Source organism: Drosophila hydei, unplaced genomic scaffold (assembly GCF_003285905.1).
Source record: "Drosophila hydei strain 15085-1641.00,03,60 unplaced genomic scaffold, DhydRS2 tig00000001-arrow-pilon, whole genome shotgun sequence".
In the NCBI taxonomy this organism is placed as follows: Eukaryota; Metazoa; Arthropoda; class Insecta; order Diptera; family Drosophilidae; genus Drosophila; species Drosophila hydei.
The window spans coordinates 1,922,480-1,946,170 of NW_022045643.1; the positions used below are offsets into that span (position 1 = coordinate 1,922,480).

A 23,691-nucleotide genomic window follows, 5' to 3' on the forward strand; every position below is an offset into this window, starting at 1 on the left:
GATCTCAAGTATCTTCAGTCGCACAAAGCAGGTCGCCTTTGCGCACCAATTCCTCCTACATACATATATTTATAGCCATCAAACGGTCTTAACCAATGCTAATGCCAAATTAATTTCGCGCATTAGTTCCAATTATGGAGCAACTGGAGGCGTCTGCACGCTTGGCACGCTTCAGAGAACTATTTATTTAGAGTAAGTCTAAGCGAAATACGTAAATCTTAAAGGCCCCCTTTGAAGTTAGCTTCTTGGTCTGTTTGCTTTATTTTCCGTCCATTTTTTGACCAGCCCGTGGAATTTACTTGGGAAAGAAACTAAACAAACCGAAAGATACAATTTGTATCAATTGTAAATATTTTTTTATAGAAATGTTTTCATTTGGAGCATGAAAGCTACAACAGCAAACAGTGCGACCAAGATAATAAACTTAAAGCCATTGAGATTGAAGTGTTGCCCAAGAGTTACATGTGTTTGGTAAATGAATTTCATTGGCCAAGGGTTGGGCCATCATTCAGATGGCAGATACGTAGCAAAAGATGCTGATTTAGATTGAAACATAAAATGTAAATCATGTCGATGAGTTACGAGACTCGGGAGGCTCGCAGTCACGCAGTCTCGGAGTCTCTTGGCCAACATATTCTTTAAATGGGCAACAGAAGAATTTCAACAAAATTATGCCATAGAGGAAGCAGTTGCTGTTATCTTAACAATTGCCATCACATTGTTTGTATGACAGAAATTGCCTTTTCAAATATTCAGCACAGCTGCTCTTCAGCAGCAAAGTTGGTGCTGAGCAAACGCAATCAAACTTACGCAAACTTCGAAAAGAAAGAGTTAAATATTTATCTGTAACTGAAACTTTGACATATGCATAAGTACTCGAACTTATTAACATAGTTACGCAGCATGGAAACTTACTGCTGCCTCAATCTTTTCACAGACTATCCATAACTTTGGATGTGCTTCCGCCCCCAATACGCGTTCTCAATCTCCTCCTTTCAGCATAACAATAACAAACATAACAATAACAGAAGAAACAACTGAGCTCATCGAAAAGCATCTTTAAGCATATGCCACGCCTATTGTTATAGCTGGCGTACTTGTATGTATAGCTACACACATCTGTTTGCTGTTTTTTGGGAATTTTATTTTGACTTTGTTCTCTCGAAGTCAGCTAATTTGTTTACCTGCTTGCTGAACTAAAATGCTTTCGTGTGTTTTTTTCAACACTGCGAACACTGCAACAGGTAAGTCCTCGACAAATCAATTTAACTGTTGCCAGCGTGTGGGTGGGTCTACAACTTTTCATATTATTTTCATTTCGTAGAATTTTTTGAATGTATTTGCCAAAATATGAAAACGTGCTGAAAAGCGCTTAACAAACTGTTCCTCCACTGACTCATGCGTACCGAGAGAACGTAGCGCGAAATATATAAATTGTGTAAATCAAATCAAATGCTAAACACATGGAGAGTGTTCAGATTGGGCAACCCATTCAAATTGCTGTCGAAAAAGTGGCACAAAGTGGCCAAAAAAATTTCAATGAGTTTTTGCCAAACGAGTTGAATGAACAACGAAAAAAAAAACAGAAAATACTAAAAAATACATATACACGCCCGTGGCATAAAACTTTGACGTCTTCTATAATTATTGAACCTTGTCTGGCGCATGAAACGCTCCAAACTCAAGTTCAGGCCACAGATTTTTGGCTACGCATGTGAGGCCCTAAAATTTCTCATTGATTTCTTGTTGGTGTTGCTGTGGTTGGTCTTCTGCTGGGTTACCCGTTACCGTTTTCACTCTGTGTAGCACTTATTTTTTTATATATATTTTTTTTATATTCTTTTGGTCATGCAGGTAGCAGCTGCGCCTAATTGACAAAGTATCTTGCAGATACATTTCTTTTGTCACGTTAGAACGCGCACGCTCGCTCCGCTGATGTCAGACAACCTTGAACCCTTTTGTTTTAGTTTGAAACACATACGCAGAGACAGACACAAGTAAATAAATACACACACTACTCAAATGAGTGCTATCAACAACTTTTGCTTTCGTTGTGGGGCGCTCAATGTGCTAATTGGCACGGAAATTATATTAAAGCCGGTTTCAATCCAATCAAGCAACCAGTTTTCGGCATTAGGCGAAATAAAAATCAAATATTTGAGTTTTATTTTGAATTTTTCTGATTTGTTGTGGAGTTTTTTTTCTTATTAGCCTCCCCAAGAGAGGTAGCGTATTCAAAGTAAATCAGTTATGTGTTTCAAGTGTAATGATGCCATATCTGGGGTAAATGTTTGTTTAAAGTGATACCCAAAAAGGGATAAATTCGGCCAGAGAAACAAAGAGGGAGAGAGAGAGAGAGAGAAAAAGAGAAGGGAAGCATACAAAGTTATTCTGCAATAAGAAATAAAAGTAAGAATGAAAGGTTCATACACTAGAAAGACTAATGCATAACTGAAGAAGGAATCTGCAAGATTGGGTAAAAAGGGATACAATTAAAAAGAGATAGAGTAAAGGAAAGGAAAGAGATAGAGAGTGAGAGAGAGGGAGAAAAAAGAGGAAAAACAGATCAATTAAGAGAAAGGAATAGAAACTTCAAGCCAAAAAGTGGCAGAATCGACAAAATGAGAAGGACAAATAAGCATTGCAGTTGAGGGACTCGAAAAGAAAAATAGAGAAAAACTCATATCAGCTATGCAACAACAAACATCTCTCTGAACAACATATATATCATAGAAGGAACATGAACATGAAGATCTTCACGCTTTTTGAGGTCATGAAAATCGCCTAGAAGGGCAATAAACTACGCTGATATCTTATTTATGTAGCCCAGCGAGATCTCTCTGTTTGCCAGGACTAACATCTACATATTTGCCCTTTTGACTTAACGGCCAAGTGTAGCTGCATAAATTGCAGCGTTTGCTACTTGAAGACATAGTTATCTATTGGTATCTGCAACTATGTTCATGTTGCAACAGTCACAACAAGAACAGCAACAACTACAACAACAACTCACTTGCAAGAGCGCTATCACCAGCTGTATGGGTCCACAGCGTACGACAACGGTGCCAATTGTGGTGGCACGCAGAGAGGAGGACGTCGTTGCCTGGCTTGGCGTTGGCGACGATGATGACATTGTTGCTGAATAATTGAAGGCGTCTAGCTGCGTCTGTGACTGAGAGTGCGACTGTGGCTGTAGCTGGAGCTGGCGATTCGAGGAGCTGGCCGAGTACAGTGAAGACATCGATGAGTCTAACGTTTGACGACGTTCCATGTTGTGGCTGTTGCGCTGTCTGTCTTTGTCTTTGTGGCTGCTGAACTGTGTCTCTGTCTCTATGTGTGTGTGTGTTGAGTGTTGTTCTCGGCTTAGTGGCTACGTGTTGTTTTGTGTGTAGGCGTGGGCGTCGTTTAATCTTTCCCGTTTAGTTTTCTTTTGTTTTCTATTTTATATATATTTATTATTGCGCGCGTCTTTCGCTTAGTTGTTGTGCATTTTGTATTTGTTTTTTATTTTTCTCTAAAAGAAATGTGTTTAGCTTAAGTTAGTTGAGTTTTGTTTGTTGTTTCGTTGTTCGTTTTCGCGAATTTGCTCGAGTTATTCGTTTGTCGCGCTCACTATCAATGCTGGCGATCGTCTGACGGCCCCCCAACACATAGAATACGCTCAGAGCGAAGAACTATGGCAAATAAATCGACTATGACTTCATGCCTCGCGCTGCCTGTTTATTATTGTGTGCTAAGCACAACAATGTCTATATATATATATATTCATATATATATATATGAGTATACCTATACTAATGTATTTTGCATATGCGCCTGAGCAAATTTTAGCACTGCCTTTGATGCGTGCGCCGCACCGATCTTTGCTCGGCCCGATGACAATGCTCAATTTGCGCTATTTTTGAAAATCAAACTAAAACGTAGAACTACGCGCATATTGAGTAATTCTCAGTTGCTGCTGGTGCTGCTGCTGCTGCCTTTGTTTGAATAGCCCACATTTGGCGGATGTGCGTCAGGCTAATCATTGTTGCTGTATCTTTGGGATACTCAGATACAATCGCACACATGTGCCAAAATTGTTGCAGTGTCTGAAAATGTTAACCTTTTGGCTGTTGTGCCTTTGCTCTGTTCGATGCTTGGCTGCTCAATCAATTGCAACTGTTTTGGGCTGGCAGAAATTATGGCAGCTTTCATTTATTTTTGAAATATTACGCATACGCAACGTGAGCTGCTGCTGCTGCTGCCTACTGCCCGCTGCCCTGTGTGTGCGCCCGGCTGTGGCATTAGGTAATTTCTTTTCTGTTTCTTGATTTTTATGGCCAAACCATTTGAAGCGATTTTCGTATGAGGCAATGTAAATGATTTTAATTGTACTTTTCTAAAAATAAACAGGCACTATAAAAATGTTGCACACACCGAACGAGAGCACATGCCTGGAAATGAGGCGTGGCTGCCACAATTTGGCTGCCTGCCTGCCTGCCTGCCTGCCTGCCTGTCGTTCGCGAACTCCTCGACAAATGTCAATTTTAACAGACAGCCCCAAAAACTCTAGCGAAATGATATTTATTTTTCGTGTCTTTTTCTTTTTGCGATTCTTCTTGCGTTCGACGACGGCCAACAACAATAACTAAATTAGAACACAATTTGTGCCGCCGCATCAAAATATATGTGTTTATAGATATATGTGTTTGAAGTGTGTTTGTTATTTCTCTTGTATTAAATATAATTTATATAGCATTCAATGTCATTAGTTGTTAATTTATTGCGAGCGTCAGAAATTCATTTACATTTCGATGCCAAATTTACATTATTCAAAAACTTTATTCGCACATTTTTTGTTGAGAAAAAATAGAGAAGCAACACGGATTGATGAGCAAATAAATTGAAAAGAAACGCGCGCGCCGCGTGCCCCACAACCGAACGACGCGAACTTCGAACAAGACTGAGCAGCTCAACCGGACGACGGCTGCCGCCAGATCGACGCGAGATCGGGTCGAGTGCGAGTGCCAAAACGGGGGAGCCCGGCACTTAACCGATTCGCTCAGCTTTTGCGCTCTCAAACGACGCGCGACTGAGCTGCAGCTTGGATGCCGGCTGAGCGGCGTTGAGCTGAGCTGGGCCGAGCGAGCGAGCGGGCGGTGGAAGAGTGGGAGGCGGTGACGACATAAATAAACAAGTGCTCTTGGCATTCGTTGCGTCGTTAATTCATGATTTCAATTTTTAATGCCCTGCGCCGGCAACAACAACTGCAACAATGTGCTCAAGCAAAGCTTGTACTTTAATAACAGACACAACCGAAGAGGCCACAACAACGACAACGACAACAACATCAACCTGACTGCATCGTGTCTTAATAGAATGCAACAGGCGGCCGCCCGCATTCACAGCTAACCCGCTCCCCCCTCAGCGCAGTTTTACGCTACTTGAGCGTTCGAAATGCGTGTGGCAGGCAATGCTTGAGAGCTGACCAAAGGCATGTAGAGGGTGCAGGGAGTGAGGGGTAGATTAGTTCGTGCCGTTCGTGTTGCTGCATCCAATCAACGTATTCTGTTATTATTTTGCAGCCTATCAACGGCACCAAAAATTTATTGAATTATATTTTCCGGCCAGCGTTTCGCAGCCGTCACGAGCAGCGGCCAATTTGATTTGATTGCTACATGGCGCTTGGCTGCAGCTGACCAACGGCGCACTACCCCTAGTTACAAGAACTTTGAGCTAGAACTCCCAAGCTGTGTCGCCTCTCGCACACATATTATTTATGATGTTTTTTTCATTGAGATTAATGAGACATTTGAGTAGCTGACTTGAATGTGTGAGTGCGTGTGTGCGACACCCTTATGACAGCTCTCACACATTAATTAAAATCACTTAAAAAGCATTTGATAAATATTTATGAACAGCCCAGGTCGAGGCAATTAAAATTGGGCAAGTGTTGTGGGTTGCAATTGGACCACTCGGCTGCACAGGGGTTAAGCGTTGGCTTTTACAGCTGCAGCCAAAAGTTATGCAACAATAAATTACAGCCTAAACGCATTACATTTTATAGAAATATATTTGTTTCATTTATCAATTTAACTAGTTGTGTGACTTATTTGTGACTAAAAAGTGTTTAAAAATTTATATAAAAAATTAATTTATAGCTAAAAATTAAAGTTTTGTTTTTGTGCAATTAAATCTTTAGCAATAAAAAATAAATTAAAAATAAATGCCAAGCGTTGGAAATGTTTTGGAATTCTCTAATTGTCGCAGGCAAAACAAACTAATTAATTAAGCTAGTTTCATAATTTAAATAAATACAATAAAAACATGCGTTTCGCTTAAAAAGTAATAAATACGAAAGCATTCGTTTTGCTCATGGGCTAAAATAGCTAAAATAGAAGCGAACTTAAAATAAAATTAGACATCAAATAAAATAAGATAAAATGCCAGCAAATTCGTTTTTGGCAAGAGCAAAAAATAAAACCAACAAACAACAAAGAACAAAGCGGAGCGAAGGCAAATGGCGCGTCTTAATTAGGCGGGTTCTAGTGGGGCGGGGTCTCGAGGGGCGGACGGCGGGTCGAGGGCGAATCTCTCAGAGAAATCCCTTGATCGTTTGCTTCGTTATATTCTCGTAGTATTTGCTGCGGCGCCACGATGCTGGCGGCGTCTGCTGCGCATTGTCAGCCGTGGCAGCGCACTGGGCACTCACCTCCGGCGTGACGGCCGTGGAGACGCTGGGCAGCAGCTCGGTGCTGATGTGGGCGGCGTCCAGGCCGTAGGCCTCTAATTCGCTGTCCGATTCGATGGGCTGGGCCAGCAGCTGCAGCTGCTGCTGCTGATGCTGCTGCTCTTCTGGTGTTGGCGTTACGCTTTGGCTGTGCAGCTCGGCCACGCCCACCACACTATCCTGATCGTCGGCTTTGAGGGGCTGCTGCGCGGAGAAGTAGCTCAGCTCGGAGCTCTCAAAGGACATGTTGACTGGCGATTGCGGCAGCTCGGGTATTTCAAAGTTGCTCAGCGTCGAGTCGTCTGCCTCGTCAAAGGAGTTCTTGGCGGAGCCAATGTAGGAGCTGGTGCGACCCGAGGCCGTTTGAAAGGATGACGAATGCGAATTGGGCGTAAAATTGCCCTCGGAGGCCGTGGCAAAGGATTCATCTTCCGTTGAACGCGATTGCCAGTCCTGCATGCATCAAATGAAAACCAAGTGAAGAAGGAATCTGGAGAAACATAAGCGAAAGCAACTGCCTGCCGCACTTACCTCGTTGCCCATGCCCAGCTTTTTGTGCGTGGCATTCGACAAATCCAGCTCAGCGCCGCTACAGTCTCGTATGACCGCATCCAAGGACTCGGCCACCTCGGCAATTGCGCTCAACTTGTGCGAGATGGCAGCACAGGCCAGGTCATTGCTGCCCGTCGGCGTCACAGTCAACGTGGCTGGTGTTTCCACATGAATGGGCTCGCTGCCTGCGCTGCTGTTGCGGCCGCTGTCGTGCATCGGACTCGGACTGCTGTCCAGCGGCAGCTCATCCGGCACAACGCTGTAATCACATGAAAACAAATTGGGTTTACTCAGCTGCTGCTGCTGCTGTTGTTGCACTGCCTCTGCAGTCGAATCCACTGAGGCGGTGCGTGAGTGCAAGGGCGAGGGCTCATCGGTGTCCGTGTAGTCGCTCTGCGGATATGTTTCGCTGTCATTGCGTATGAGGGCCTTAATCTTGTCAAGACTGTTTTGGCCAGGCTGCTCTGGCGAGCCATCTTCTTCCTCTTCCTCTTCTTCTAAGGCATCCTCCAAGATGATATCACGCTCGATAGAAGCTTTGGCTATTTTGGTTTTCACACTGGAAGTGCTCGCCGTCTCATCGTCATCTTCATCGTCTTCGTCCTTTGGCTCATCCTGTTCCGTATCGTCGCTGCTGAAGTCTGGCAATTGGCTGCTTAGATTAATGGCGTCCAGCTGCTGGGATAGCTCCTGTGTGGAGGCGCTCAGCGGCTGCTCGTGGCCATTGCTCAAATCTTCCTCCTCAGAGGCCAAGGGCGCATTAGTGTGTTGATTCGCATCCAGCGATTCCTCAGCCGGTGCTTCGTCTACAACTATTGTGGGCACTTCATCGGCTTTGGACTTGCCAAAGATATTCCGAAATCTGGCAAACATTTCTGCTTCCGTTTCTTGGCGCCTCCCACAATTGAGTAGTTTGACGCAATAGCTAAACACGCGTTTGGCTCCGAGCCAGGCGGGCAAATGTCAATTGCGCTAAGTACTCAACTCTTCAGGATCACCCACAAGACACGGATCGATCAGGAGCGAGGGGCGCACTAATTATGCAGACACTTCTATTTTAAGCACAAGAAAAATGTAAAGTTCCACTTTGACCTACTTGTTGGCTGGCACACACGTTTTCTTTTTCCAGTCGGGTTGAAGCTAAAGATATACACAGTCTATATATACTATCTGTATACCGATTGCCGGCTGTTTCATTCACTTGACAGTTTGACAAGTTGCCACGCTATATGTATTTATGAATATTCCCGACGACAAAGACGCCTCCCGTCGAGCATCAGACGCTCTGCGCTGGATCACGCACCGAAATAGACTGTTGTGGCCCACCAAGAGCCAAATTCTGTGTAGTTGGCGGCACTTTTCGCTTTAGTTTTGTCAGCTTTTATTTTGGTTTTATCTGAAGAAATTATTAGTCAGATATCTGAGTGGTTTTCGCTTTTGAGTGGTTTTCCTTTGTTCTCTCTCTGTGAGCACTCACGCAGCCGCCTCAGCTGGAAAATGATTAGAAATCTGCATCTCACTCACCTTTTGCCTGTGAGAGCATCCAGCACAAAGGGCTCCTTAAGGCGCTTCTTGAGCAGCCGACCCAGCCGCACCATGCGACCCACCTCAACCAGGAGCTGCTCTCTCGCCAGCAGGTGGTGCTGCAAGCGTGCGCCAAGACCGTCAGCTGGCGAGAGCTCCGGCGAGGCTTCTGCATCGCTGCTAATGCCGCTACTGCTGCGGTTGTGCTGCTGCCGCTGCTGCTGCAGCTGCGTGGCAAGTTCATGGGTCAGCAAAGGGCGCAAGTCGCGCAGCTGCCTGTAGTAAGCCTCCACGCTGCGGTGAAAGACAGCGGAGACGCGTAGCCGGGTCATCTGCTCCTGGGCAATGGACTGCAGACTGTGCCAGGTGCGCTGCAGCTGCAGCTGAAACTGCTCAGGCTCCGACTGCTCCAGCTTGCAGCAGAGGCGCAGTGTTTGCGAGGCCTCTAGCAGCTGACAGCCATAGTTGAAAATGCTCTGCAAGGGGAATGGAAAAGTGGAAGAGTCGATGAAGGCGTCAAAAATTGCACGCAAACTGGCCGGCCAAAAAATGCAGATCTCTCTCACTCGCTCTCTGCCTCTCGATCTGTTGTTGTGCTAGCTGAAAACTCACCCGGCCGGTTTCTTCGAACCCCTGCAGCTCGTCCTTCTGCAGCTGAATCTCGTGTATGTTGCAGCCAACATGGGAGTGACAGCGCAACAGCACCGCGTACAGCTCGTTTAGCCACTGGAGCGCGCAGCGCACCTCCTGCTCGTAGCCATGAATGTGGGTCACCTGCTCCAAGGTGAGCCGCTGCAGCGCCAGCCTCTGTCCGCACAGCTGCCGGCGCTCGCGGCTCGCATCGATCTGCCGCCGCAGCTGGGCAATGTCGTTGCTATAGTCCAGCTGGAGGTCACGGCCCAAGGCATCTTTCACTGGCATTGCCAACATGTCGCTCAGCTTTTCGCCCTCGCGCACAAGTTCGTGTTCGATGTTGCCTGCGTGTGTGGAAATTGTGATCAAGGTTCGAGTCAAACAGCTGCAACCGATTGTTGTAAGCGCAACCAAAACTATGAAACTTATTTGGCTGTGCATAGGGCTTGCTCTATTGGTGGAGTTGAAGGTATAAGAGAAGAGACTCTGATAAGGAGAGCATTGCATGTTGCAACTGAACAATTTGTATAGATAAACATTCATATAGAGGCAAGCCTTGGCTGTTTCACAGAGTCTATATAAGATCTTGTAATGCTAATTTGCTGTATGCTACCTTATCTATATAGGTGAGTGACATAGCTGATATTTATGTCGAAACTCTTATCAAGTATTATCAAGGTAACGAGAATTTCTTGATAGTTGTGCTTGGAATATTCAAGAAAAGTTTGGGCAACGTCAACTATTTCTACTTGAGATTGTAAGCTATAGCTGCATAGCTATATATACTTAGACAGTCTGTTGAAATATCTGCAACAGCTACTCATTTACATCAAGCGAGCCAATTTACAGACTTTCACTTGGTATCTGTGGCCATTAAATAGTTACGATTGCACATAAAACTGGCATGGAGGTCAGGTCTGCATCTAGACTTACCCAAGAGCTGTTGACTGGTCTTTAGCTGCATGAGCATGTCTTCGGCTTGTTGGGCAGTCAACTCGCTGGGCTCCGCATTGGCTGCTTGGTTGGCTATGAGCAGCTGCTCCTCGAAGTGATCCAGCAGGCGATGGAAGCGCAGCGCCGTCATCAACACCTTGCGGCGTCGCTCCAGGCGCTCGGCAAAGGAACGACACACAAACTGCATAAAGTCGCGCTGCGAAAGCAGATCCTGGCATGTGGCTGTGGCGCGCTCCTTGGCAAACTGCTCGACTTTGTAGAGCAGCTCTGCATAGCAGCCGTAGGTGTCGCGGCATTCCAGCTCCAGTTGATCGTGTGCCGCACGCAGCGTCTCGGAGCCGCGCACGTCGCTGCCGACGCTGCGCTGGCGGCTGAGCAGCTGCTCGGCCTGGTTCAGAATCCAGTTGGTGACAAAGGCCACGCCCTCGGCCAAAGTGCACAGCTCGCGTGCCTCACGCAGCGCACGCAACAGCTCCAGCCAAGCGGTGCGTATTGCCGTCTGCTTCTTCTCTATTTCATTCAGGCGCAGCTCGATGCGGGCTCGCTCGCAGTTCAGATCGGGCGGTAGCAGCGGCTTAGCAGGGCTCTGGGCGTGGCCACTTGTTGTTGTTGGCGATGCTGTTGTTGTGTTCGAGCTGGCAGCAGGTGCGGCATGTGGCGTTGTCGTTTGCGTCTCGTAAACTTCGTTAAAGCGCGCCAAGATCGCATTACCTGCAGCAAAAGAGAAATGGGGAAAAGGGTTTAAGTTTCAATGAAAATCTGTTTATTAGCCGTGCGTTTGCTTAGTTAACACAACGTTTCTATTTGCTTATGCCCTATGTAAAAAGTGAAAAGCTGCGCTCAAATTGTGTGCCAGTTTCGTTGCGCATCAACGCAGATATAACGAAAACAAAGCAAAACAAAAAAGCTGCCTAAGTGAAGGGTCACGATACATACAAATAGCAGTCACCCAGACACCCACACACGCGCCACACGCTAACAACAACAACAAAAATGACATGAGCATCAAGTTGTGCGGTTTCTGCGGTATTCTCCATTTGTTCAACACTCGTCAAAGACACAGCACAACACAGCTCAATTCTGGGTTCAGCTGTGTGTGAAATGGTTGCATCGGAAGTGTTTGAAGTTTAGCTCTGTGAACTAAGCTGGGCTTGAAATTAAGAGATTTATTTTAATATAGATAGTTACATTTAGAATATAATGGTTATTACAGGTGACTAATTGGGTCAAACTAGTTTTATGTAAATAACAGAATAGATTAGAGTGTGAAACAATATATAAATTCACTGAATTTCTGCTCTATAAAGTTTAATTGTAAAATGCGTCTGTGTGCATTGGCACTCAACAAAAATTGATCACAAAAATCAACTTAATTTTAGCGAGCCCCAAAATCTGAAACTTTTGAAACTTCAAGCGATGTTATTCAATCATATTGTTAACTTTATATATTAAACATTTTCTGACGCATAAAGATTGAGGCTGGCTATGCGAAACTCAGAAAGAGTAAGAGGCTTGCCTAAACAGAGTGTTAAGTGGAGGAGTGAGAGATTGGGTGTAGAAGTGTAAGTCATGTGTATCGAAGACAAATAAAGATTTTGCTACGCATGTGACTTTATAAGAAATAAGAATATTTTAGTTTGAAGTTCGAATTCAGCAAGTCAAGCATATTCATATTCCAAATATTCTAATAGCTTAGCTTGGTTGGTGATATTCAACGCCAATTTCAAGCTAATTTCTATACAAAATAAAAGCTATCAAATCTACCACGCATGAGTTATCCCGCATGTTTCAGTCCTACGAGCTGCTGGAATTAATTACTATCCAAAAGAGCTGTGTTTAGTTATTCTATTTTCGTTTATAGTTCCATTCTCCCATACTCCTACTCTTACTTAACATATTTATGATAATTTTTGGGATTATTTTTCTAATTTCTAACACTTACAATGGCTTGAAGAAACTTCTGCTCCCGCCATGTGAAAAAGTAAAATGGGCTTACAACATGAAAATGAAACAATAGAAAACTATTCAATGCAATTTATCTGGATTTTCTGTGTTTTCACCTATATCTTTATCAGATTTTTAAGAAGCTTTTCACATTTAAGCAGTGGGAGCTGGGAAAAGGTACAAAAGGCGCATTTAAAATGAATAAATTTATAATTATGCCTTGGCTGAAGTTTCAATTCAAACAAAACACTTTCTAGATCACGCACGTTTTCAAGAACGCAAAATCAATTTCAATGTTAATTAGTGTAATAAAAACTCTACCCACAAAGCCAAAAAACAAGTTTGCCAAACATTTTCATTTCTAATTGAAACACGCACACGACTTATGCTCGTAGTTGTCGTTGTTATTGTGGATTACTTGTCACATTTGCTGTCTGTTAACTCGTTTCGTTTGTCGTTGTCATCGGCGGCGACGGTGATCATTGAAATTATGTAAATTGTTTCGCTCACCACGCAAAACGAAAGACTCAGGCAACGAATTTGCCGTCGCTGCTGCTGCTGTTGTTTCGCTTACCCATCTCAATGGCCGACTCAATGCTGCGCTGCACGTGCGTATGCAGCTGAGCGCACTTCTTAAGCTCGACATCCGCTTCCGCTGGCCGCAGCGACTTAAGCAGCGTCAACAGCTGCTCCATGCCGGCCAAAGTTTGCGCGTGGGTCTTGCTAAACTCGTCTATGGACTGCGAGTGGGAAAGAGCATTGCTTAGTTGGCATTCCATTGGTAATTACTGGCGCTTACCTTGCGCTGCTGCAGCCACAGATCATAATTGAATTGCAGCGTGCCGCCCAGTTCCTCGGGCAATTGGTGTAGATCTATGAACTTGGCCAGGCGCGCCTTCGACAGCACCAGGGGCTGTAGGACAGACACGGTTTATTGGCTGTGCGGCTCATTTGCATATGTGGCTTACCTCGCCTTTGGTCTGCGACTTGGCGCAAGGCTCCACGTGCTTCTCCCAGAAGCCCTCCGCTCTGACTAGATAAACATCGACGCTGATGTCGCCGCCAAAGAGCGCATAAATTTGCCGCACGTGCTGCCTGGATATGCGCGAGCTGATCTCCTGGGCGTTGACAACGACGCTCACCCCATTCTGCAATACGGACGCGCTACAAAGATAGAGCGAAAGAGAGAGAGAGAGAGAGAGGGAGGAGGACGTGGAGAAAAGTTAACAAAGTGTTCATTAGGCATAGAAATCTCGTTTAGCTGTTGATTAACTTAAGCTGGAGCTGGCTTTGGGCCTAATGCCAGTTGATTGATCACATAAATATCTTTGCTCATATTTTATTTGATTTCTTGTTTTTATTGTGGCTTGAAAAGTTGCGTGTTCAAAACTAGAGAAGAGTCCATCAGTTGAGATACAAATTTAGATATAGTTGGGTGATCTATCTTTGACATATCATACGAGTTGGCCTGCGGCAGGCTGTTCGCTTTGATCTAACTACGAAAAGCTAAGAAGTTCATAAAATGGTATTAGCATATCGGGGTGTGGAGAACTGCAGAGAACTAATGAAAAGAGTCTGATATAGAGCCTAAATCATCTGCGGGCTATTTGCATATTTGGTCTATGCTAATTAGTTCGATTAGCGGCCTGTTTCTTCTGCTATACACCTGGCGATTCAAAGACTCACCTGAGCGAACGCTTGAGATAGTCGAGCGTCAGTTGCAGACAGCGACGATTCCACAATTGTTGATCATTGAATGCATTCACAATGAATATGATTCGCCTGTTCCGATCGTAGCCGCCGCACAGATAAGCGCTGCGCATCTGCAGCGCATTCAAGACGTCCTCCTCCATGAGTTGGCCGTAAAGAACTCTTTAATTGTGAGGGCTTTCAGCTTTCAGCTTTCAGAAAACGTCATTTCTATTAACGGGCCGAGGGTTCAAATAAAAACACAAAGCAGCCAAGTTAAAACTGTGTAAAGGGGCAAAAACTTGTACATATGACTATTTGTTTTTTTTTTCATTGGGGCGGCCTTTTCAGCTTCTTATTGTTGCTGTTGTTGTTGAAAATTAATACGAGTCACAGTTAATGCTGTTGTTGTTGCAGCAACTGTTGCTGTTGCCGCCGCTGCTGCCACTGCTGCTGCACAATGCATTTCCAATGCCGTTGTGGAACACGTTTGACAAGTCGCAGACTGAAGACTGAACTGAAGACTGGAACTGCACACATGATTTTCACTATTTTCATGTTAGTTTAAGAGCTGCCTGTGCTGCTTGGGCTGCCAGAGCTGCCCGTTTTGCCTGCTAGCCAGTTGTTTTTGTCAGCGACTAATGGAAAATACCAATTTTCCATATACCCTGTACATTTTTCAAAGTCGTCTGAAGAGTTTAAGCGGAGTTGGGCTGGATGTTAACTTAAGAATTTATGAACTATAGACAAAAGCCGCTTCCACCTACTAGACTTCGCCTTGCGTTCAGCTCCAATGAAACCAAAGCTTCTTCACTTTTATCTGCCGCTTCTATCGCTGGCCTCACAGTTGCAGTTACAGGGTAGCTGTTCCTCGCGCACTCTCGTTTAGAGCATTGCCATTTGCGTTATTTTTTATTTTTGAAAATTACTTGACACAAATTGTAGTCAGCGGGTAGGCCGCTAAACTTTTTCTATGCCAGGCCAAACGGCAGCTGCAGTTTTGGCTTAATTTGTTGCTGACTGATAAGAGGCGTGGCACACACTCGCACAGACAGGCACGCACACACAGCCACTCTCATAATCTTTCACTTGTGCAGAAATCCTGTTTCTGTTCGGCCAGCTCGTTGTCTATCTTACAGTTATGCGTTAAGTGAGTCTAAAACTTGCTCCGTTTTATGGCCAAGAATTTTCAATGCGGCCCGTGGGCAATTTGCACCACTTGCCAACCTGTTGCCAGCAATATAATTGTCAAGACTTTTGAGCCAGCTAGCGGTTATGGCCCGCTGCCTCTTCCGCATCGAATTACAATTAACAACAACAACGAAAATTGCAGCAGCAGCAGCAGCAACAACTTCGACATAAACTTCCAGCAGCAACATGAATTTCAAGTTTCAAATGTCAGATTCAAATTGAATAATTTGCAGGGGCAAAAAGTGGCAACGCGGCAAAAATTCATAAAAATAAAACCAAAAAAAATAAAGAAGTAATTTAGAAAGAGCTAGACAGAGAGTGGGAGAGAGGGAGGAAGAGGTAGTTAGGTAGGCCTGCTGGGCATTAAATGCCCCGCTTTTGTTTGGGGCACACCTTGGCAGGCGGTTTTTAGGCCTTGCGGCAAGTTAAATCTGCTACTAAAATAGACACAAAAAACAAACAAAAAAACAATAACAAATGAGAAACCGTTTTGTGGCGTTTTCTTAAACTTTCCTAAGAACTCTTTTACTTTGCTTTTATGATATGGCGATAAGATCTATGCGGGCCAAGCGAAAATGAGCGACGTCTCTGTTCGAGCTGTTAAATTAATTGAAAAGTTCAACTGGCCGCAGCAGCAACACGAAACCCATCAGCATTTCGACCAAAAAATTTGTTTTAACAGCTGACAAATGTTTTTTTGTGTGTTGTTTTTTGTTCTTATTTGGCTTTTGGCTTCATTACAATTTTGCTGTAATTAATTATTTCGCTTTTGGACTTTTTTATGTGGCACTCAAATTGTAATTTGACATTAAATTCCATTTAAGCGCTTTTTGCGGCACAGTTCGAGTTATTGACTTTCAAAATTGCACTTGCTCCGTTGTTTGGGCTGTAAACCCGTAATAATGCCCGTACCCCCACCCGCAGCCGCAGCCGCCGCCGTACCCGTAGCTAATCTCTCCCGTCCGTGCCGTCTGTGTGCGTCGGCCAACAGCTTGCGCGCTCAACTGAAAGTTCGTTTTGTAGCTTTGTCGGTTGTTTGGCGCCTGCGTCGCGCGCTTTGCAACCCGGTGCGAGTTCGAGTTTGAGTTTGAGTTGCAAGCGACTGTTGTGACTGTTGGCCCCCGGGCGTTGCGTGTCAGCTCAGCTGTTTTTCACTCTTGCCTCTTGCTTGCATATCAATTGGCTAGTCGCTGCTGCCGATCGCCCTTTTTCTTTTTTATGGTTTGCCTGCACATAAAAACCTGTTCACAGGTGAGCCGAAGCTGTGGTTTCTTCGCTGTCTGCTAAATTAAAAGCAAAACATGCGTTTTGTCTGTTGCAGTTGATATCGAAGTGTGTGCAGTTGTTGAAGTTTACTTCAAGCGGATACATTAGCTATGAAGTTGATTTGGCGAAGGCAACGAGAAGGAGACTTCTAAAATACAAATACAAATACAATATGGATACCTTCTTTAGTTTAGTCCTTAGTTTTAATAGAATCATATGAATATGAATGTATGAACATACTTTCACTCTAAAGCTTATCGTCTAGTAAAAGCCTCCACAATTGAATCTAGTCGAATCTTAGTCTTCCATCTCTCGTCTTATGCATGGTTAGAGTATGCAATCGCCTCTATGTAGCTGCTCATCTGGTGTTTCTCTCGTTGTTTTATTCATGCTGCCGCAAACGTGGGAACTTTTAATTGTGTGTGCGTATGGGATTCGTGGAATTTGAAGTCTGGGCCGCTGTCTCTATAAAGCACTTGCAAATGCAAAAGGATATTTAGTATGCTCTGGACAGTGCAAATATCAAAGATTTATGGGACTGGCATCGAAGACCAGTTTTTAGGCTTCACTTGCTATGGCAACAGCATCTAGCGGCAATCCCCTAAGAAAAGGGACGCGATGCCAGCGCCGCAAAGGTCCTGCTGTGCGACCCTTATAAACATGTCAATCACAAGTAAATTGTAGCAGGACTTAATGGCCAGCCCGGAATGTGGGTCGATGGATGGCGAGAAAATGCAAATGGCCAATGGCTGCTGACGCAGCAAGCAAATGGCAAGGACGAGACCATGACGCAGCCAAAGCTGTTGCCTAAGCCCATGGTCACGAGTGCTGCCGCTGCTTAGCAACAATTTATTGGCAATCTTCTAGCATAGGCGCGTTATTTTGCAATTTTTTTGCCCTTTTTGTATTTTTTTGGTTTCGGCTGGAGATGGATGTTAAAGCGCGTGATGGGTTAAATGGGCACGTAGCTGATAAGGGGCATTCAAGGAGCTCGGCGTATAGTTTGTAGCTGGCATTGCACTCGCAATTGCACTGCATAGTGGCCATAAAAGCTGGCCGCAAAATGGCGTCGAAAGCGCTTCCGGCCAAGTTGCTAAACAAAAACCCGTTATATGCAGCTCTGCAAACGTACGTGAAATGTTTTTCGGCTTGTTTTTTCTTTCCCATTCCCAGTCCCTTTCCCTCTCCCTCTCACTTTCGCTTCCCCTTTCCATTTTCTGTTTCTTTTTAATAATCAACCCTAGTGAATATCGTAGCGCTGCACGCCCAACTGTTTCCGACTCTGGCTCAATGCGTTAGCGGCTATTAGAAAATTGCGAAAATTGCGCGCACGTTTTAAACAAGCGTCTGCGTCAACGTCGACGTCGACGTCGACTGCGTTGCATGCGCTGCAGCAATTGAGTGCAATTTCAGATTTATTGCTGCGTCGAGAGCTGCACAACTAGAATTTTAAGCAGCAACGGCTTTAGCTGCAGTTTATTAAGCGGCCAGCTATAGCTGTTGCTGCTCAATGTGATGGCCTTAACATGCATAATTCATTTGGCTTAAGGGTTTTTTTTCATTTCAGTGCAAGGCATCGATGCGTGTGTGCGAGCAAGCGAGTGAGTGTGTGTGCGTGTGAGCCAAAAATCTAATGCTATTGCTAAGATTAAATTAAATTTCTTTAGAGAGCAAATTATAGATAGTGTTTTGCTGCTTTATATAGACAGAGACTTCCCTCCTAACAGATCCTCCCTTCAGTCCATAAATTTCCAAAAGTAAACAGTAGACTACAGTAGACTACAGTAGACTACAGTAGACTACAGTAGACTACAGTAGACTACAGTAGACTACAGTAGACTACAGTAGACTACAGTAGACTACAGTAGACTACAGTAGACTACAGTAGACTACAGTAGACTACAGTAGACTACAGTAGACTACAGTAGACTACAGTAGACTACAGTAGACTACAGTAGACTACAGTAGACTACAGTAGACTACAGTAGACTACAGTAGAGTAGACTACAGTAGACTACAGTAGACTACAGTAGACTACAGTAGACTACAGTAGACTACAGTAGACTACAGTAGACTACAGTAGACTACAGTAGACTACAGTAGACTACAGTAGACTACAGTAGACTACAGTAGACTACAGTAGACTACAGTAGACTACAGTAGACTACAGTAGACTACAGTAGACTACAGTAGACTACAGTAGACTACAGTAGACTACAGTAGACTACAGTAGACTACAGTAGACTACAGTAGACTACAGTAGACTACAGTAGACTACAGTAGACTACAGTAGACTACAGTAGACTACAGTAGACTACAGTAGACTACAGTAGACTACAGTAGACTACAGTAGACTACAGTAGACTACAGTAGACTACAGTAGACTACAGTAGACTACAGTAGACTACAGTAGACTACAGTAGACTACAGTAGACTACAGTAGACTACAGTAGACTACAGTAGACTCTCTCTCTCTCTCTCTCTCTCACTCACTCTCTCTCTCTCTCTCTCCCTCATGAAGATATCTTTTGCTGCATTGAAGTAATAATCCACCCAAATCGCTATCGTTCTATTGAACTTCCGATTTAAGCCTGATTGGCTGTCGTTTAGTCGCTTAGCAAATTTAGGCTCAAATTTTCATTTTTCCTTTGGCTAACTTAATTTAGTACACGCGCGTCTGAAAGAATGCTGCGTGAATTTCGGCGAAACGTGAACTAAGGCGAATTTCGTCATAAAATGCTGTCAGCTTTACTTGCTGCGGTCTTGCTCCTTAAATTAAAAATCTGGGCATATGCCATACCTGAGAGTTTATGGCTTTAGCTATACACACACACGCAGACGTCCTGCGGCGAAGCTTGCGTGGGCAAAGGAGAGGAAAAGGCGCAGAGTCTGGCGAATTGCAAAATCGATAGTGTTTTAATTTTGTTGTTGTTTAATCAACGTACGAAAATATGTGAGAAATTTGACTCTTAATTGATTGAATTTTCCGTGCAATTACGGCGGAACTTTAAGCATAAATATTAATATCAGCAATCAAAATGTATGACAAGAAAATTATGCGCTGGGAAAGCAAATACCTATTTGAAATTCAGCAATTGAGGCAGCTGTTGCCGCGTCAGACGTTGCCACACAAGCACATCAGATGTTCCAAGGACACACGAAAGGAAGCGCCTTGCTGGTGCGACTGTCAGATACCCTGCTTTGTTGAGTCAATGTTTGAAATTTACCAAAAGTATATTCGATAAAGTTTGTTAAAATAAAATGAAACGAGAGCTGAATACTCCCGCCTTTGACTCGTAACTTCTATCAAAGAGATAGTTCCATACATAACAATTTTGTCTATTTTGCATACAGAATATGCCCCCACTTAAACACATTTTACAGTGTATTACAGCAGCTGGCAAACTGCTTAAATTAAATAAAATCGACGCTCGTCTTTCTCCGTACGTTACTATGCGCCACCTAAGAGTAGGCAACGAAAATGTTGTGCGGCTGCGAGAAATTAAATTTGTCGGCGCCGCCTAAAAGTAGGCAACGCTTTTGTCGTCACGCCAACAGTGAAATTATTCTCAAATACTCTTCGGCAAGCAATTGATTACATTTCTTGTCATTTAAGTGCCCATCTCTGTCCCCCAGTACATGTGGTTAATTGTTCAGCGCATATCCAATGAACATGCGCAAATTTCAGAATTTCATATCTGCAGCTTATGCTCTAAGCCAGTTGGCAGTCATTGCGCGCTGCTTGTTTAACTTTGGCAAGTCAACGCGTCGTGCCATTAAATCTGACTTGGCTAATTGTTCTAAGGAGCTCAAGTGTCTCTAAAGCAGCTTAAACCTGCTTCCACACACACATGCTGGAACACATTGAAAAGCTAACAAATTATAGAGTTCCTTTGTACTCAGGAACTAAATTAAAAGCTTGGCATTTTAATCAGGTATTGTATATATTTAAGTACATGTTTCTTTGTTCCCCATTGCTCCTTCAACATCATCCATATTATCGTCACTTTTCGCAGTTACCGATTGAACTTTTCCCTGCGACCTCTTACAGCTTGTGTTGTTGTCGCTTCTGTGCACCGCGGTGCTCCCGTGTGCTGAGGGCAGCATCTTCATCAGCCAACGACCAGCTTGATACTTTGGGCGGGCGATGGCGTCTCAGAAAGCGCACAATGTGCTTGGCACACTGCTCGGCATTGGTGAGATGTACATGGTGCGCACCTGGTAATTCGTAGATCTCAAAGTTCGGATTCTGGCTCTTCAAAATGGCAATTGCCTCGTCGCTGTCTGGTCCAATAAAGGAGGAATCGGAACCCTTAATGACGAGGTAGGGTGTGTCCTTGAGGCAACGCGTCAATTCGGCTCCCAGGCCACGATTCATCGGAAAGAGCGTATAAAACTTAATTCGCCCATCCCTCGCGAAGTAGAACTTATCCGGATACAGCTTCGACTTGGCCACAGTGCGGTACATCAAATGATGAGTGAGCTCCGGTGGCACCGAATTGTTGCTCCCCTTACTAAGATATTTGCGTAGCTGAGTCAGTGAGAAGCTGGGCGGTTCACTCATTGCAGGCCGGGCAGCACGCTCTTCCTCCACGAGATGCTTCTCCATGAAGTTGGCCATAATTTTGATACTCGCAGGAGAGTCCACTGGTGATATAACTACGTCCAATGTGATCAGCAGATCCACCCTGTGTGGCCCAAGAGCTGTGAAAACAAAGCTTAGTATGCCGCCAAGCGAGTGGCCCATCAGCGAAACTTTTTGCCAGTTATAGGCTTTCATGACCCGTCCAATGGCAAGCAGCCAATCGTCCGCGCTGTAGTGCATGCCAGGTGGCAGTGGAGAGGAGCACCCATGCCCGGCCAGATCGATGCAGAGCACGCCCAAGTAGTCAGGTAGATAGGGTATCAGCGTATCGTAGCTGCCCAGGTTGTCCATCCAGCCGTGTATAGCCAGGATGGGACGTTCCGAGCGATTGCCGTACCAGCGACCCGCAATGTGACCCCAAGGAGCCCAGATACTCACATCCTCGTACTATTGAAGACCAAAACGCACATATATAGGCTGCCTGTGTTCATTTAGTCTTACTCACATTGCTCAGCGATAAAGTCCCCATGGTAGCTATGGCAGCGATGGCCTTTGGTAACTGTTTGATACTAGCTGCTTATATGCAAACTGTCCGATGTTCTATTCTATTATCTGTAGTAAGCTAACGAACAATGGATTTGATAAGCATTGGATTTTAATTAGTTAATATCTTCTGGCTATTTGAATCAATGAAACTATCTATTCTTAGGCCAAAGTGCTGAGTAATCAAGCTTTTACAACGGCCCAAGCAAACGAATTCAAAAAGCTGCCCGCCTCACAATGAGAGTTCATTTTCATAGTTCGCTGCTTTTTTTACAGTCTTATTCTTTGCGTACCTTAATCGAATAATGCCTCCTAATCTGACTGCGTCGCTGCAGCCCTAGCTTCCGGTGCGAGCATACACTCAAAAAAAACCCTTCCGAAAATTATCGTTGAGCATTCGTTTACTCAATATATACTGTACAGGATTATTATAAATTGTTTACAATACTTAAAGCTTGCTAAGACGCTTCAACTGTCGCGCAAGGAAGTTCTTCTGCGACCTGCGTTGCTCTTTCATGCTCAACTTCTTCTCCTCGCCATTCAGTGACCAGCTTGACACTGCGGGCGGGCGATGGTGTCTCAAGAAGGGAACTATGTACTCAGCACACAGGTCGGGACTAACCAGATGCACATGATGAGTGCCTGGCACCTCGTGGTACTCGAAGTGCGGGTTCTGTTTCCTTAAAATGGAAATAGCCTCGTTTGCCTTCGAGTTTATATAATTGGATTTTGATCCTTTTATGATCAGATAGGGTTTATTTTTGATGCGCTTAGCCATTTCGGCGGCTAGGGGCGCATTGACCGGTAAAATACTATAGAATTTGGTGCGGCCATCTCTTGAAAAGTAGAATCTCTCTGGATATAGCTGCGACTTGGCCACGCTGCGATAGAGCAAGTGCTGAGCTAACTCTGGCGCAACCGAATTTTTGCTGCCCTTGCTGAGGACAGTACGCAGCTGGGCCAGCGTGTAGGAAGGTGGCTCATGTATAGAGTCCTCTTCTGCACGCTCATCCTCCACAAGATGCTTATCCAACGAATAACCAATATACGATAATGCGTAAGGCGTCTCGAAGGGCGGCACAAGAATGTCCAATGCGATAACCAGATCCACTCTGTGTGGTGCGAGTGCGGTGTAAATGTAGCTTAAGACACCGCCAAGGGAGTGACCCATCAACGAAACCTTTGGCCACTTGTACTCTTTCATGACTCGAGCTATGATAAGGACATACTCCATTGTGCTGTAGTGCATGCCCGGTGGCAGCCGCGAGGAGCATCCATGGCCAGGCAGATCGATGCAGAGCACGCCTAGGTAGTCGGGCAGCAAAGGTATCAGTGTATCAAAGGTGCCCAGGTTGTCCAGCCAGCCGTGAATGGCCAGAATTGGACGCTCCGATCGATTGCCGTACCAGCGACCCGCAATGTGACCCCAAGGAGCCCAGATGCGCACATCCTCGTACTATCGAATATCACAGAGGAAATAATTTAATGTTGAGCAGTGTATAAACAAAGCAAATACCATGGCCAGCCGGCTGAAGCTTTTCAATGTTTATACTCACGTCGTTCAGTGACAAAGTTCCCATGTGGCTCTCTGAACTTTGCCCGTCTGTTTATAATTGTCTCGGCTGCTTATTTCGGAACTTCCAAAGGTTTTTCCTAATTATCTTGTTCTAGATTATGTTATCATCGAACCATTAGTATTCTCTAATGAATATGGTTCTGTTCAGAGTTAATGAATAGTGAAAAACAAACAAATTTCGACTAACCCGCTTTGCTTTCTAGCTACAACAACTCACCGCAAACTGAAGAGAAGAAGCTTGTTGTGTTTTGAGTAGCGTGCAAAAGCTTCCAAAAGCTTCTTTTTGATCGCAATTATGGCACAAAGCTTTATGCTATAAACAAGCACAATCAGCTGTTCCGCATTATATTACAGCTCTATAGTATTAATTATTTGTAATTGAAAAGCTGTAACCCTTATCAGACCCTCCTTCTGGAAATGTAACGTATTTTGTATCTATACAATTTCAAAATTTGTATTTTAATGCAGTCAATATTGTCGAAGACCTAAGAGATGTTTAAGTTTGATAACGAAGCTTATAAAATT

The 23,691-nt window shown here is 44.4% G+C and overlaps 4 protein-coding genes across 5 annotated transcripts in view; all 4 read right to left on the reverse strand.

Moving 5' to 3' along the window:
* Nucleotides 1-3,654, reverse strand: part of LOC111596139 (titin-like) — a 52,190-nt gene extending 48,536 nt beyond the window's left edge. Inside the window, 1 exon segment of the mRNA XM_023310222.2 lies at nucleotides 3,014-3,654. Within this exon segment, the coding sequence (XP_023165990.2) occupies nucleotides 3,014-3,271 (258 nt within the window). The 5' untranslated portion in view covers nucleotides 3,272-3,654.
* Nucleotides 3,655-6,507: 2,853 nt separating this feature from the next.
* LOC111596140 lies at nucleotides 6,508-16,194 on the reverse strand. The gene is made up of 10 exons (XM_023310223.2): nucleotides 16,139-16,194; nucleotides 14,003-14,236; nucleotides 13,285-13,480; nucleotides 13,116-13,229; nucleotides 12,891-13,056; nucleotides 10,352-11,083; nucleotides 9,398-9,762; nucleotides 8,786-9,261; nucleotides 7,241-7,520; nucleotides 6,508-7,162 (listed from the first exon to the last, which is right to left on the reverse strand). Exons 2-10 carry the CDS (start codon nucleotides 14,167-14,169, stop codon nucleotides 6,575-6,577), a joined length of 3,084 nt encoding a protein of 1,027 aa, XP_023165991.2. The 5' UTR covers nucleotides 14,170-14,236; nucleotides 16,139-16,194; the 3' UTR covers nucleotides 6,508-6,574.
* Nucleotides 16,195-20,387: 4,193 nt separating this feature from the next.
* On the reverse strand, nucleotides 20,388-21,669 carry LOC111596142 (probable serine hydrolase). The gene is made up of 2 exons (XM_023310225.2): nucleotides 21,553-21,669; nucleotides 20,388-21,494 (listed from the first exon to the last, which is right to left on the reverse strand). Exons 1-2 carry the CDS (start codon nucleotides 21,574-21,576, stop codon nucleotides 20,508-20,510), a joined length of 1,011 nt encoding a protein of 336 aa, XP_023165993.1. The 5' UTR covers nucleotides 21,577-21,669; the 3' UTR covers nucleotides 20,388-20,507.
* Nucleotides 21,670-21,824: 155 nt separating this feature from the next.
* Nucleotides 21,825-23,401, reverse strand: LOC115482933 (serine hydrolase-like protein). Of its 2 annotated transcripts, XM_030223274.1 has the most exons (3): nucleotides 23,354-23,380; nucleotides 23,147-23,291; nucleotides 21,825-23,046 (listed from the first exon to the last, which is right to left on the reverse strand). In XM_030223274.1, exons 2-3 carry the CDS (start codon nucleotides 23,168-23,170, stop codon nucleotides 22,039-22,041), a joined length of 1,032 nt encoding a protein of 343 aa, XP_030079134.1. In that variant the 5' UTR covers nucleotides 23,171-23,291; nucleotides 23,354-23,380; the 3' UTR covers nucleotides 21,825-22,038. The 2 variants fall into 2 exon arrangements, with proteins under 2 accessions (XP_030079134.1, XP_030079132.1); XM_030223272.1 differs by having other exon boundaries at nucleotides 23,147-23,401.
* Nucleotides 23,402-23,691: the final 290 nt, after the last annotated feature.

Bases quoted from the DNA above. Each gene is read 5' to 3' on its own strand.
- LOC115482933 (XM_030223272.1), bottom strand. From the start codon at position 23,170: ATGGGAACTTTGTCACTGAACGAC. The intron at 23,047-23,146 runs GTGAGTATAAAC...GATATTCGATAG, and splicing joins GAACTTTGTCACTGAACGAC to TACGAGGATGTGCGCATCTG.
- LOC111596140 (XM_023310223.2), bottom strand. From the start codon at position 14,169: ATGGAGGAGGACGTCTTGAATGCGCTGCAGATGCGCAGCGCTTATCTG. The intron at 13,057-13,115 runs GTAAGCGCCAGT...TCCCACTCGCAG, and splicing joins TGTGGCTGCAGCAGCGCAAG to TCCATAGACGAGTTTAGCAA. The intron at 7,521-8,785 runs GTGAGTGAGATG...ATGTGATTACAG, and splicing joins GATGCTCTCACAGGCAAAAG to CGTTGTGCCGGATGAGCTGC.
- LOC111596142 (XM_023310225.2), bottom strand. From the start codon at position 21,576: ATGGGGACTTTATCGCTGAGCAAT. The intron at 21,495-21,552 runs GTGAGTAAGACT...GGTCTTCAATAG, and splicing joins GGACTTTATCGCTGAGCAAT to TACGAGGATGTGAGTATCTG.